Below are 11,420 nucleotides of genomic sequence, written 5' to 3'. Positions count from 1 at the left end.
CGGCGCGAAGCGATCGGACGGGCCACAAGTCTTCCGGGTCTGCGTTAGCGTTAGCAGTGATGCTAATTTTAATTTTCCGAATGTGTCGCGGCAGCGCGAGAAAAAACACAGCGCAAAAAGTCCGAACGTGAAACGTTTGCTGCAGCAAGTCACGGGCTAAGCGCGGAGGATCCCCGACTTCGGTTTGCGAAGGAGCGCGCGCGTGACATGCAACACGCCTACGGACCGGACCGATCCTCGAGACGGGTAAGAAACCATCAGGAAGTTGGGGGTGGTGGTGGGGATGCGGTTTTAATGCGTCACGCGACTTGTCGATACATTTGGCAGCGATCAACTGTCGTCGGCACAAGACAGAGACGGCGCGCGTCAGACGGCCTTGCCCAGGATGAGGACGCTCATGATGAAGACCATGAGGAAGAAGAGCCACATGAAGAAGCGATCCATGACCTTGGCCAGCTTCTTCCATTCTCCCATGCGCAGCTGGGCGGCACGTTGGTCCTGGTAGGCGTTGGCGATGTACTCCACGTTGCGGCGCAGCCCTTGGTGATGGTGGCACGAGCACGCCTCCTTGCGGTTCTCCGCCGCGCCTCCTCCCGACCGCCGGCCGTCCGCGGCGTCTCCGCCCTCGTCCAGGTCGACCGAGGCCTCGTCCTTCCGCGGGCTCGCGTCGCCCACCCGCGCTTCCCCGTTGCACTTGCCGCCGTCGGATTCCGGGAGCTTGCGGGAGGCCGGCCCGCCCGGGCGCTCGTCCGCCGCCTCGTACACGAAGCACACGCGGGCCAAGTATTGGAGGATGAAGCGCTCGGCCCAAGCCGGCACGGGACGTCCCTCGGGGCCGCAGTGGTGGATGTTCATGATGAAAATGGTGAGGGCCGTCGACGCCGTCACCATCGTCATGGTGGCGATGTAGTACTTTCCTGCCCGGCGACACATGACAAGCAACAACAGTCTTTGGGGGGTTTTTTCTTCAGAGTCAACCTGAGGCCATTACGGGGCCCCCGAAAAACATTTGTTGTTTTTTTTAATCATATGAAACATGGTGAAGGGCTTCATTTAGTCAAGCCATGGCCTTGTCTAATACTAATAAGACTGTCGTAATGAGTACAAACCGGAGAGACGACGGCAAAGCCTTTTGCGGCAGGTCAACGCGGACTCACCGATGAGCGGGACGCTCTCGGAGGGCGGCATGCTCTCGGCCACCAGCAGCTGGAAGACGGTGAGGGCCAGCAGCACGGTGACCCCCAGTGACACCTTCTCTCCGGAGTCCGCCGGCAGGTAGAAGCCCAGCGGGGCCAGGAAGGAGATCATCATGCAGGGAAGGAGCAGGTTGAAGATGTAGAAGGAGGACCTCCGCTTCAGATGGAGGGTGAAGGTGATGTCCGGGTACGGATCCGAGCAGCACCCGTAAAGGATGACGTTTTTCTTGGCGGGCATGCCCAGGACCTGCCGGACGCAACAGCGACGCGGGCGCTTCTCGGTCATCTGGGGTTCGGGCCCGTTTCCAAAGTGGAACGGACTCTTTTCGGAATCGCAAAGCTTCTCACCTCCCACTCCACGTTGTGGATGAAGTCCGCCAGGTCGGCGCTGTCCAAGGCGTTGAACAAGTCCATCTGGTTGCCGTTGTGAGTCCAGGAGCCAAAGGTGAGGTGACACTCCTGCACGTCGAAGGGGAAGAAGGCCACGTCCACCGAGCACGAGCTCTTGGTGATGGCCGGCTGGTCCCACATCACCTGGCCGTCGTGTCTCAGGACCACGTTGGTCTCCATGGAGCTGGAGAACTCGTCGTCGGCGCTGCGGCGGTGGAGAAGAAAGACTTCAAGGGTCTGATGAACTTTGATGCCAAACTGCGGGTGGGCGTTTTTGTCAACAAATAACAAAACCCACCTGTTGTACAGGACGATGTCGGGCCGCCACACGTAGCTGCTGGGGATGCGGATGGTGTCCAGCCCGTCGTAGTCGTCCTTCTTCCAGGCCAGGAAGGCGTCCATCCACACCTGCCGCACCCACAGGTAGGTCGTCAGGATCTGGTTCCTCTCGTCCTGGAGAACCACGCACACGCGCACGTACGGGGACATTAGCCTGAATGGAAGGGTATGGGGGGGGGGGGGGGGGGGCGTCCAGTGTGGGCGTTGTGGTCACCATGTCGATGATCTGTGACAGCGTGACCTGCAGCGTCACGTTGATGACGTGCTCCGTGTCCGCCACTGGCCGCAGGGCGTTAGTGTAGTTGGTCAGCAAATCTTTCAGCAGCTTGTGAGCGTAGCGGCCGTGTGCTGACTGACATGCTGCATGCGTGCACGCGCACGCGCACACACACACACACACACGACATGATGTCACAACGATAAAAAGGGTCGTGGTGGAAATCCTTGCCTCAGGTTTAAAACCATCTCATGGGACTTTTTCCACCTCTCGGGACTACAGCCTTCTCTTTCGGAAGGAGAATTTCTCGAACCTTTTCTTTACTTTCTCTTGGGACTGATATCAACTGTCGGAACATCAAATGTTTTGGTCATCAATCATTTAATCACTGGTGTGTGTGTGTGTGATGCTATCACGTGGAGATGCCGATCGTGGTTGCACATACAAGGCAGCGGCTAGCTCATTTCAAGGACCTTCAGATAAATTATGACAAGTGACTCCCGGTCGTTAGCGCCTCATGTACAAACATGGACATGAGGTGGGCCACGTGCGCCACAATTCCCGTGGTCCGCGAACGATACGAAATCAAAGCTCATTAGCCTCTGCTGTCTCTCGCCATGTTGATAAAAAATGATTACAGACCAAGTTAGTCTAAAAATTGGACAGACTTTGGGAAGGTCATTTATACTGAACAAAATGTGCCCTAAAATTGATCCTTGAGGGACCCCTGCAGTGGGACTTGCAAATAGTGTTTATTTTATTGCTCACGCGAAGAAGGAAAAGTTGTTCACAATAAAAGGAAAGTTTGTCTTACCGGGAAGAAAGAGAAGAAACACAACGAAGCAGCCACGCGCCATCTTCATCGTCAAACTTATTTTCTTCCTCTCGGTTGCCAGGACGAATGCTGCCGTGAGAGAGAATGAGTCGCTGATGTATGAGGAGGTTGCGTGCTTTCTCCTCCTCCTCCTCCTCCTCCTCCCGCCAAAGGCGAGAAGGTCCAGCGTGAACTGAAGAAAAGAGGAAGAATTCAACCGGTAACATTTTGTGGTAACACGCATCAGGAACTGTTTGAAACCTCAACGCCACACACGCCGTCCTCTTGACACCCCATTTGACCTTCGACCTCTGACGCCCTGGTACACAAGCCATCCAGGGCCCAACAGAACACAGGAAAACACAATCGAGCAAAATAAAACACGATAAAAGACGGCACAGAACATAAATTGCCAATACAACACAAAAGAAGCGAAATAGGAATGAACAAGGCATCCGGTGGAGCAGAAGGCAGTCTTCAGGGGGGGCTTGAACTCGCAACCCCCCCCCCCCCCGGCCCCCCCGCCTGAGCAAGGTGACCTTCATCTTTGGGCCATCCTCCTTCAAATTAACCCGAAAGAGTAAACTTTGTAAAGTAGAGATTAAGGGATTAGTGTGAAATGGATTGACACACACTGGGGGACTTAAAAAAATAAAATAGAAATTACTTTTCGGCGGTACGGACGCCAGAGCTCCCTCTAGTGGTATAGTTTTTTTAAAATTTAATTGTCATGTCCAACACATTTAATCGATTCACCACGAGAAAAGTGGTTTTATTTCCCCCTTTTTAAGCACAGGGGTCAGTGTTCAAAGTGTGGCTCACGTCAGAGTGGCGTTCAGTGAAATGGAAGACTACAATGCAACTGCATTTGAACCGTGTCCTGTTGGCGACACCTGGTGGAAAAAGTTGCTTCTCAAAAGACCCAACATCATCGTGGTCTTCAGCGTCACCTTTTCCCGATACTGCGCCGTTCACGTCGGCCTGGATCGTGGCGCAAAATGACAACGCATCTTTGGTGCAACCTAGTGGACAATCGTTGCAACTATATGTCAAAAGAAAGCCTCAACATCAACTTGATTTCACACAAATAGAAAGAGAACACAAGAGCGCACGCTTTGGTTGAAGATCTTTTTACATATACATTTACTTGCCTTTTATTTTAGGAGGCGTGTCAGAAAAGTTGAAGGGGAGTTCACTCTTTCTACTATGGAGCAACCCCCCTCAGCCCAAAAAAATAAAAAAAAATCAAACTAAGCTACAAAATAGCGAGGGTGAGTCATTTGAAAGTGGCAAAGATTTGTGTGGGAGGAGTCTGGAGCTCGTGCAGACCAGATGCGATGCTAATCCTCATCCTCCTGGCCAACCTTGGAGGTGACTCAAGGTTAATTGAGTGGGGAGAGGCTCGGGTGGGCGGGGCCAAAGAGTGTGTTCAGTCCCAAAAAGCAGCAAGTCAGAGAAAATATGATTATTATGCATGCTTTTAAAGTCCCCTCCCCACCCCAAAAAAAAGACAAATTCTCTTTGTCCGACATAATTTTAAGCCCACCCCAAAGAAAGATATTTTTTTCAATGTGGTAAAATAAAAGAAAAAATAAAATGGGGAAAATAAAAAAAGATTCCAGCAATCCCCCACAAGTCACCGAGGTCACCTTCTGTATCTCTCATGCTCTCCCCGTCTTCTCTCGGAATCTCCGCGTCTTTTCTCCTCATGTCCTTTTTTTCTCTGGTCATCTTCCCTTCTTCTCTCCTCGTCTCGTCGCCTCCCCTCCTCTCCTCTCCCTCTGTCCTTCTGGACCGGCGCCCTCCTCCGGTCATACTTGTCGTAGGCAGCGTCCTCCTTCTCCTCTTTCACTCTCACGGCAGCAGGATGAGGAGAAGCAGAGGACGACGATGACGACGCTCGGCTCGCTTTCTTCTTCTCTTTCTTTTTCTCCTTCTTCTCTTTCTTCTTCTTCTCTTTCTTATCTACAGGTGGAGAAGGTTGCAGCGATGACAATCATGTCAGACACAGACACACACACACGTGCATCGAGAGGATGTGAGCTCACCTTTCTTGCTCTTCTTCACAGGGACGACGTCATCGTTTTGCGACAAGGAGGACGGGGAGGCAGGCGGGGCATTGTTCATGGAGGGAGCGCATCCCTTCTCCCTCAGGCGCCGTGTCACATCATCGATATCTTCGTGGTCTTTGGGGGGGCGGTAGTCCCGGACGTGGTCCACGCGGATGGTGCGACCTTTGATCTGGCATGGGACCACAAAGTGGGCTAGGTCACTTCTTGACTTGATCCACTCAGGTGACAAGTGGCCCCTTCGACTTACAAATTTAATTGGTTCCATGGCCTGGCTGGGACATCAATGACTGAATATTATTTATTAAAAAAAAAAGTGCTTGCTGAAAATTGTTTTCTAGATTGTCAGTCATCCAGGTCAAAGTGTGCTGCAAAAGGTTGAATCGAGCCAGCTAGACTAATCTTGTTCGTCTAATTTTGGATTGGATACAACTTTTTTGTCAATTTTTTTCATTTTCAAAAATGACTTGGCTAATTATGATACTGGGGAAATGATTTGCTCTTAATATCGCCAGAATGGCATTTTTGGTGAAAATACGGCTCTCCCCTAATGTTAATGCTGTTGTGGTGTCACCTTGATGCCATTGAAATTGTCCACCGCTAAGATGGTGCTCCTCTGGTCCTCGTAACACAGGAAGCAGAAGCCTTTGGACTTGCCCGTCTTCTTGTCTCGCACCAGATTGATGTTGACGATCTCGCCGTACCTGACGGGACAAAACAGTCCGAGTGGGTCCCGGCGCGGGATCTAAAAACAATACCATAACAGCATGTAACGTACTGCGAGAAGACGCAGATGATGTCGCCTTCACTCAGGTCGTAAGGGAAACCTCCTGCAAGGAAAAAGAAGACGGTGAACCTGACTTCATCATCATCATCTTGGTCTTCTTACCTATAAATACCCAAGCGCTGTCCTTGTACTCGCTGTGCCATGAAGCCTTCTCGTTGATCCCCAGGTTAGCTTCTCGCTCGTTGAGCTCGTTGATAAGCTTCACTTTGGTCAACGGACTGAGACACACACCCAAAAAAATACACAAAATAATACCCTCGCCCCCAACAATTCACCCCAAGAGTTCTGTGCAAGCCAAATACTGTACTGCCATTTCGCTTCCTCTTACTCTTATGATTATTTTCTAATTTTAGCTGTTTCTAGACAACGATATTGAAGAAAAAGTGTGAGCGATACGAGCAGAACTCAAAAATGATTAACAAACTCTTTATTTGATGATTTATCTCATCGACACACGTGTTCTTTTTAACATTTTATGAGGGAGCTCTTTTCAAGTCCACCGCTGTCCACCTTGTTCATAGCCACGTTAGCTCTTAGCAGCGACAGGACGGTAAAAAAAAAGAGAACGTGCGAACAATAAAACGTAACAACAAAAAGGTCAACAGACACGAACCACGCACACATAGCTATTTGAATATAATTGATATGAATTACAGAAAAGAGGAATGGTAAAAACTCACTTCATTGTAAAAGTGTTTGGAGTTCTCTCACCAGACAAAAAGACAAAAAAATACTTCCGGGTCAAGGTTCGTGCTTCGACTACCACCTGCTGATTGGAGGTCTGTACTATTATTACCTTTCACGTTTTCCAATTCTATGCACCGAGAGACCTCCAAATAAGCGTAGGTTACAATATAATGTGAAAATGTATAGCTCCTTTTACGATAAGCTCACAGTTAAACTAACTCGGTGAAATAAAAATGAAACCAGTGAGTGGTCCGCCTGCTCGGTAGGCGGTGCTGTGCACTGTGACGACGAAGCGCTTTGTCAACAACAAGCTCGAAGCTACGTTGAACATTCAAAATCCACTACATCGGATACAAAGCTTTTGAAATTGCTTACTTGCGTTCGCATTTGGATGTTTTTTTATCGGATATTGCTCGAGTTATGAATGAATGTTTATCATGTGAAAGTAAAAACATATTGACGCCTCGTTCAAAACACGAAGCGAGATCCAATGGCATGACATAATTTCATTGAGATTACATTTTCTTGACAAGCCTGAAGACGGTAAGTGAAGCACGCAAACCGATGGAGATAAACATTACATTTATGCTGTATTTTATTTTCTATTGTGAGTGTGTTTCAGCCCAGGATGATTGCGCAAGTCTTCATCTTGTCCTCGAAAGGGGACCGCCTCGTCTACAAAGACTGTATCCTTCAAACCAGGGGACTTCCTACATGAGGCACTGAGAACTCATGTTAAGCTCATTCTGTTGAACGATTTAAAGTTTCTGATCCACGTAGACCCCCACAAGGGTCGCGGGGCGTGGTGGTCCAGGGGTCCATCAACTAGTTGCCAGCCAATCGCAGGGCACACACCTAGGGACAAGTTTAGACTGTTCCATTCACCCGCACATTTGTCGACTTGACTCCGCGCCCATCCGGCAGTCCGGGGAGACATCGGGAGTGACGCTGTTGGCCTTTTTTATGACAAAGTGACGGCGCTGACTGGAGACCAGCCTCCTGTTGTCATGGTAACCTGCCGTGTGGACGCTTGTCCGTGTGTGCGTTCACTCGAGTTTCACTTGCATGTGTGCCCCCTCTTGTCCCCAGACGCACAGAAACGTCCACTTTGTGCACGTGTGGCAGGGAGGACTGTACCTGGTCGCCACCACCATCGCGGCAGACTCCTCCCCCTTTGCCATCATCGACTTCCTCAACAGGTGCGGCGCATCACCGTGGCAACCGTGGCATCGGCGCGCACAGGAAGTGACGGCGTGCGTGCGTTGTCAGGTTGGCTGCTCTCATCAAAGATTACTGCGGTGCTCTGTCGGAGAAGACGGTGCAGATGAACTTTGCGCTCATCTATGAACTTCTGGATGAGATGCTGGTGTGTCATATATACTGCATTTACACACACACACACACACACCTATCTATATAGACAGATAGATATATTTGCTTGCAGGATTACGGCTACGTGCAGTCCACGTCATGTGACGTCCTGAAGAACTTCATCCAGACGGAGGCGCTGTCGTCGCGACCCTTCAGCTTGTTGGACCTCGCCAACGTGGGGCTGGTGCGGGGCCGCCGCCGACACGTACGTCGCCGCCCGCTCGACCTCCTCCATGACCTCCGCGTTCTTGTCCCCGCCGCAGTTTGGAGCCGACACGCAACAGAGCAAAGTGGCGCCCAGTTCTGCCGCCACCAGGCCTCTGCAGGTACTACATCGCGGAACCTCCAAAACACGTTTGCAAATGGCAAGATTTGATTTTAGGTCCCAGCCCTACCTCCGTGTGTGTCCAGGGAGGGAAAAGTGAGATCTTTGTGGACGTCATTGAGAGGATGTCCGTCGTCATGAGCACCAACGTGAGTAGGATCGACAGCGCGGCGGAGGCGGGGCCTGAACGGGTGCACTGAGTGCGCTGTGTGCAGGGCGTGCTGATGAAGGCAGAGGTGGAGGGTGAGGTCAAGGTCAAGTGCTTCTTGCCCAGCTGCTCGGGTGAGTCGAGCGACGGAGTACGAGAGAATGTCAAAAACGTTTTTGCTGATCGCAACCTGAAAAAAACGTGACCAAAATTTGATTTTTGGGGTTATGCCGCCACATATAAAAAAAAAAAAATCTAAACGTATCGATGCGAGGCATTTTCTCGTGGCTAATAATTATGCTAGCCTGTAATCATCTACTTAAATTGTGTACTTGAGTTGGCGTTTGGCGCTATGCAAATCGGGCAGGGTGGACTTGACTCGGGTTGGTGTCGGGGGGGTCTCTGTGGCTTTTCATAATGTCCAGCGGGGTCCCCTCACGCCACATTGCTCTGCGGCAGAGATTCGCATCGGCCTCAACGAAGACTTGAGCGTCGGCGGCTCACATCTCGCAGGTCAGCTGGCCCGCCGCCCTTCAAAATAAAAGCGTCGGAGCCGAGCAAAGAGGAAGCGCGCTGAGGCAATTTCCCCGCGTCCAGGTTACGGCGCGGCAGTCCGCGTGGACGAGTGCAGCTTCCACCCGGCCGTCCGACTGGATGACTTTGAGGCTCACCGCATCCTGCGAATCAGCCCCGGCCAGGGGGAGGTAAGGCCCGCCCTGGCTCGCGCGTGATTGGCCGCTCTTGCCGGGGGGGGGAACAAGGGTGGCGGCCTCAACGTGTTGACCTTCGTCCCGCTCCTGAAAGCAAAGCGTCATGCAGTACCGACTGGCCGACCGACTGCCCTTGGCCCCGCCCTTCCGACTCTTTCCCGCCATCGAGAAGGACGCCACCGGAAGGTAACCAACTCACTCGGCAGAGCTCCTCGGGGGAGGTAAGAGGAGGCACGTGCCGGATGCCGCCCCCTGGTGTCAGAGTGAAGACGGACAGAAAGGAGAGGGAGGTTAGGTTCGGCGCCGACGGCCACTTCCTGTTGTTTTCTCTCACGTGCCGCGTTTGTCTCGCAGGCTGCTGATGTTCTTCAAGCTACGCTGCGACCTGCCGCCTAAAAGGTCACTTGCCGTCACATGGCATGAGCACGCGGGCGCACAAATGCAAACACACATGCACTTAGACACACGCTCGCTCATGCCAAGTCAAATGTGTCGAGTGAAATATACCGAGATATCCGCATGCACGAGGACGCCCGCATGCGTGCCGACACAAAAAGATACAAACGCGCGCGCGCACTCGGACACTAACGGGCACAGGAACACGTTGGGACAACTCTGCGGCCACGCGCAGTCCCAGACGCTTGTTGTGATGACACGGCGGCGTTGTGTGCGTGCAGCTCGGCGGTCAACGTGAGCGCCGGCATCCGCGTGCCCAACGGTTGCATCAGGTAAGCAAATTTGCTCCCATTTGAATGACAGGTACAAAAGCCCCCCCCCGCACGCGCGAGGCCGCTCATGAGTAACAACACGCATTGTTTCCATGGAAACCGGAAGGCTAAACCGCAATGGAAACCCACTTGATTCGTTTGTTTGTTTTTTTTCTCACGACAATTCTCATTTCCCTTGATTTTTCCGGTCAGATTTTTTTCTTTTTTCTGAGCAAGAATGAACTTCTCTCAGTCAGTCTGCTTTTGTGGAGGACTGCGGGGCTTGGGCCATTATTTACTAATTGAGAGGCTGAAATCCGAGGGTTTGGACAATTTGACGTCGAAACGATTCATCAATTATCAAAGCGGTTGTTGGTGAATTTAGTCATTGATTAATCGATTAACGGTTGCACCGGTAGCCCAAATCAAAGGGAACTCAATTGCTGAATCGGCCCTTCCTACTCAAGGCTAATCATCAAGGCTAAGCTATTCCGCTTCAACTTGGACATCCCCCCCCCCCCCCGCCCCCCCCTGCCTGATCGTGCCACTTCTTGCCAGTTTGTCGCAGGAACTCAGCAGTCCCGATCAGAGCGCCGAGCTGCAGCCGCAAAACCGAGCCGTCGTCTGGAAAGTTCCGCGCTTAGCCGGGGGAACGCAGCTCTCCGCCGTCTTCAAGGTACGCAAAAAGCGCAGCGATAACTACGTTATAACGCCGTCGCGCCGGCGGGGCGACGAAGGGGGACTGCAATTATTGAACGGGGCAAACCACCAAACACACAAATAAAAAATGACAACACTTTGTTGACGCCATTTCTGTTTTTTCCACCCAGTCTTTTCTCAAAAAATGTTTTATGTCAAAACGGTCACGTTCGATCTCGTCGTATCGGCATCGTTTTCCCCCAGCTGGACATTCCCGCCCTAAGCTCCGCCTCCATGATGGAGGTGGGTCCCGTGTGTTTGACCTTCGAGCTGCCCAAGGTCACGGCCAGCGGCCTCCACGTGCGCTTCCTGCGCCTGGTGCCCACGCAACATCGCGGCCCCACCCAGCGCTGGGTGCGCTACGTCACTCACTCGGACTCGTACACCATCCGCATCTGAGGTGGCGGCGGGCGCAGCTGCTTTCTTTTGCTTCGCGAACACGACGACGACATCATGATGTGGTGATGAGATGATGTCACCGCAATAAAGAATGATTTTTAATTTCAATTCATTGTATTGCGCAGGACTTTTGTGTTTACTTTTTAAAATAAAGAAATATTAGCACTACTACAATACTCAGACAGTACTTTACCACACACTCTTGTACTCAATGGGAAAACCCAGTACAACGTGGCATACTGCTTTATACGAGTACTGCACTACATTCTTATCTATACTATATCAGCATGTATTGTATTGTATATGATGCACCGCACAATGCTATGCTACAATTACCATGACACTACAATAGGCCGCGCACAACACGTGGCACACTACCGTGTTACGCACTGCACTTTTGGTGACGCACAGTACTAAGCATTTCGCGAACATGACATAACCAAATGCTTAATTACGAGAAATACACCACAATGCATCGTACGCTATAGTGCAGAAGACCGGACGCTATTTACACACTATTCATTATACTTGGACATACACAAAGTCCAGTACAAAACCGTTC

At 51.4% G+C, this 11,420-nt stretch overlaps 3 protein-coding genes across 9 annotated transcripts; 1 reads left to right on the top strand and 2 right to left on the bottom strand.

The window, feature by feature from the left end:
- Positions 1 to 272: 272 nt before the first annotated feature.
- Positions 273 to 3,381, bottom strand: LOC147194242 (neuronal acetylcholine receptor subunit alpha-10-like). 2 transcript variants are annotated; one of them, XM_086131333.1, is made up of 6 exons: positions 2,957 to 3,381; positions 2,140 to 2,285; positions 1,885 to 2,039; positions 1,518 to 1,791; positions 1,158 to 1,473; positions 273 to 917 (listed from the first exon to the last, which is right to left on the bottom strand). In XM_086131333.1, the coding sequence occupies exons 1-6, from the start codon at positions 3,198 to 3,200 to the stop codon at positions 367 to 369; spliced, it is 1,686 nt and encodes a 561-aa protein (XP_085987459.1). In that variant the 5' UTR covers positions 3,201 to 3,381; the 3' UTR covers positions 273 to 366. The 2 variants fall into 2 exon arrangements, with proteins under 2 accessions (XP_085987459.1, XP_085987458.1); XM_086131332.1 differs by having other exon boundaries at positions 1,158 to 1,443; positions 1,545 to 1,791; positions 2,957 to 3,369.
- Positions 3,382 to 4,070: 689 nt separating this feature from the next.
- rbmx2 (RNA binding motif protein X-linked 2) lies at positions 4,071 to 8,058 on the bottom strand. 2 transcript variants are annotated; one of them, XM_086131351.1, is made up of 7 exons: positions 7,908 to 8,058; positions 7,637 to 7,802; positions 5,915 to 6,030; positions 5,804 to 5,855; positions 5,600 to 5,729; positions 5,005 to 5,197; positions 4,071 to 4,921 (listed from the first exon to the last, which is right to left on the bottom strand). In XM_086131351.1, exons 2-7 carry the CDS (start codon positions 7,681 to 7,683, stop codon positions 4,602 to 4,604), a joined length of 858 nt encoding a protein of 285 aa, XP_085987477.1. In that variant the 5' UTR covers positions 7,684 to 7,802; positions 7,908 to 8,058; the 3' UTR covers positions 4,071 to 4,601. The 2 variants fall into 2 exon arrangements, with proteins under 2 accessions (XP_085987477.1, XP_085987478.1); XM_086131352.1 differs by lacking the exons at positions 7,637 to 7,802; positions 7,908 to 8,058 and adding an exon at positions 6,493 to 6,639.
- On the top strand, positions 5,724 to 11,026 carry ap4m1 (adaptor related protein complex 4 subunit mu 1). 5 transcript variants are annotated; one of them, XM_086131342.1, is made up of 15 exons: positions 5,724 to 5,978; positions 7,122 to 7,185; positions 7,424 to 7,509; positions 7,589 to 7,698; positions 7,769 to 7,865; positions 7,944 to 8,196; positions 8,253 to 8,344; positions 8,411 to 8,477; positions 8,803 to 8,856; positions 8,941 to 9,047; positions 9,148 to 9,239; positions 9,408 to 9,452; positions 9,731 to 9,781; positions 10,319 to 10,436; positions 10,664 to 11,026. In XM_086131342.1, the coding sequence occupies exons 2-15, from the start codon at positions 7,128 to 7,130 to the stop codon at positions 10,856 to 10,858; spliced, it is 1,425 nt and encodes a 474-aa protein (XP_085987468.1). In that variant the 5' UTR covers positions 5,724 to 5,978; positions 7,122 to 7,127; the 3' UTR covers positions 10,859 to 11,026. The 5 variants fall into 5 exon arrangements, with proteins under 5 accessions (XP_085987468.1, XP_085987467.1, XP_085987466.1 ...); XM_086131341.1 differs by having other exon boundaries at positions 7,112 to 7,185; XM_086131340.1 differs by lacking the exon at positions 5,724 to 5,978 and adding an exon at positions 6,892 to 7,042.
- Positions 11,027 to 11,420: the final 394 nt, after the last annotated feature.

This window comes from Hippocampus guttulatus, chromosome 15 (assembly GCF_054856545.1).
Source record: "Hippocampus guttulatus isolate MCC_2025c chromosome 15, RoL_Hgut_1.0, whole genome shotgun sequence".
Lineage (NCBI taxonomy): Eukaryota > Metazoa > Chordata > Actinopteri > Syngnathiformes > Syngnathidae > Hippocampus > Hippocampus guttulatus.
The sequence above is the reverse complement of the archived record's forward strand: the minus strand, read 5'-3'. Positions and strand labels throughout refer to the sequence as shown.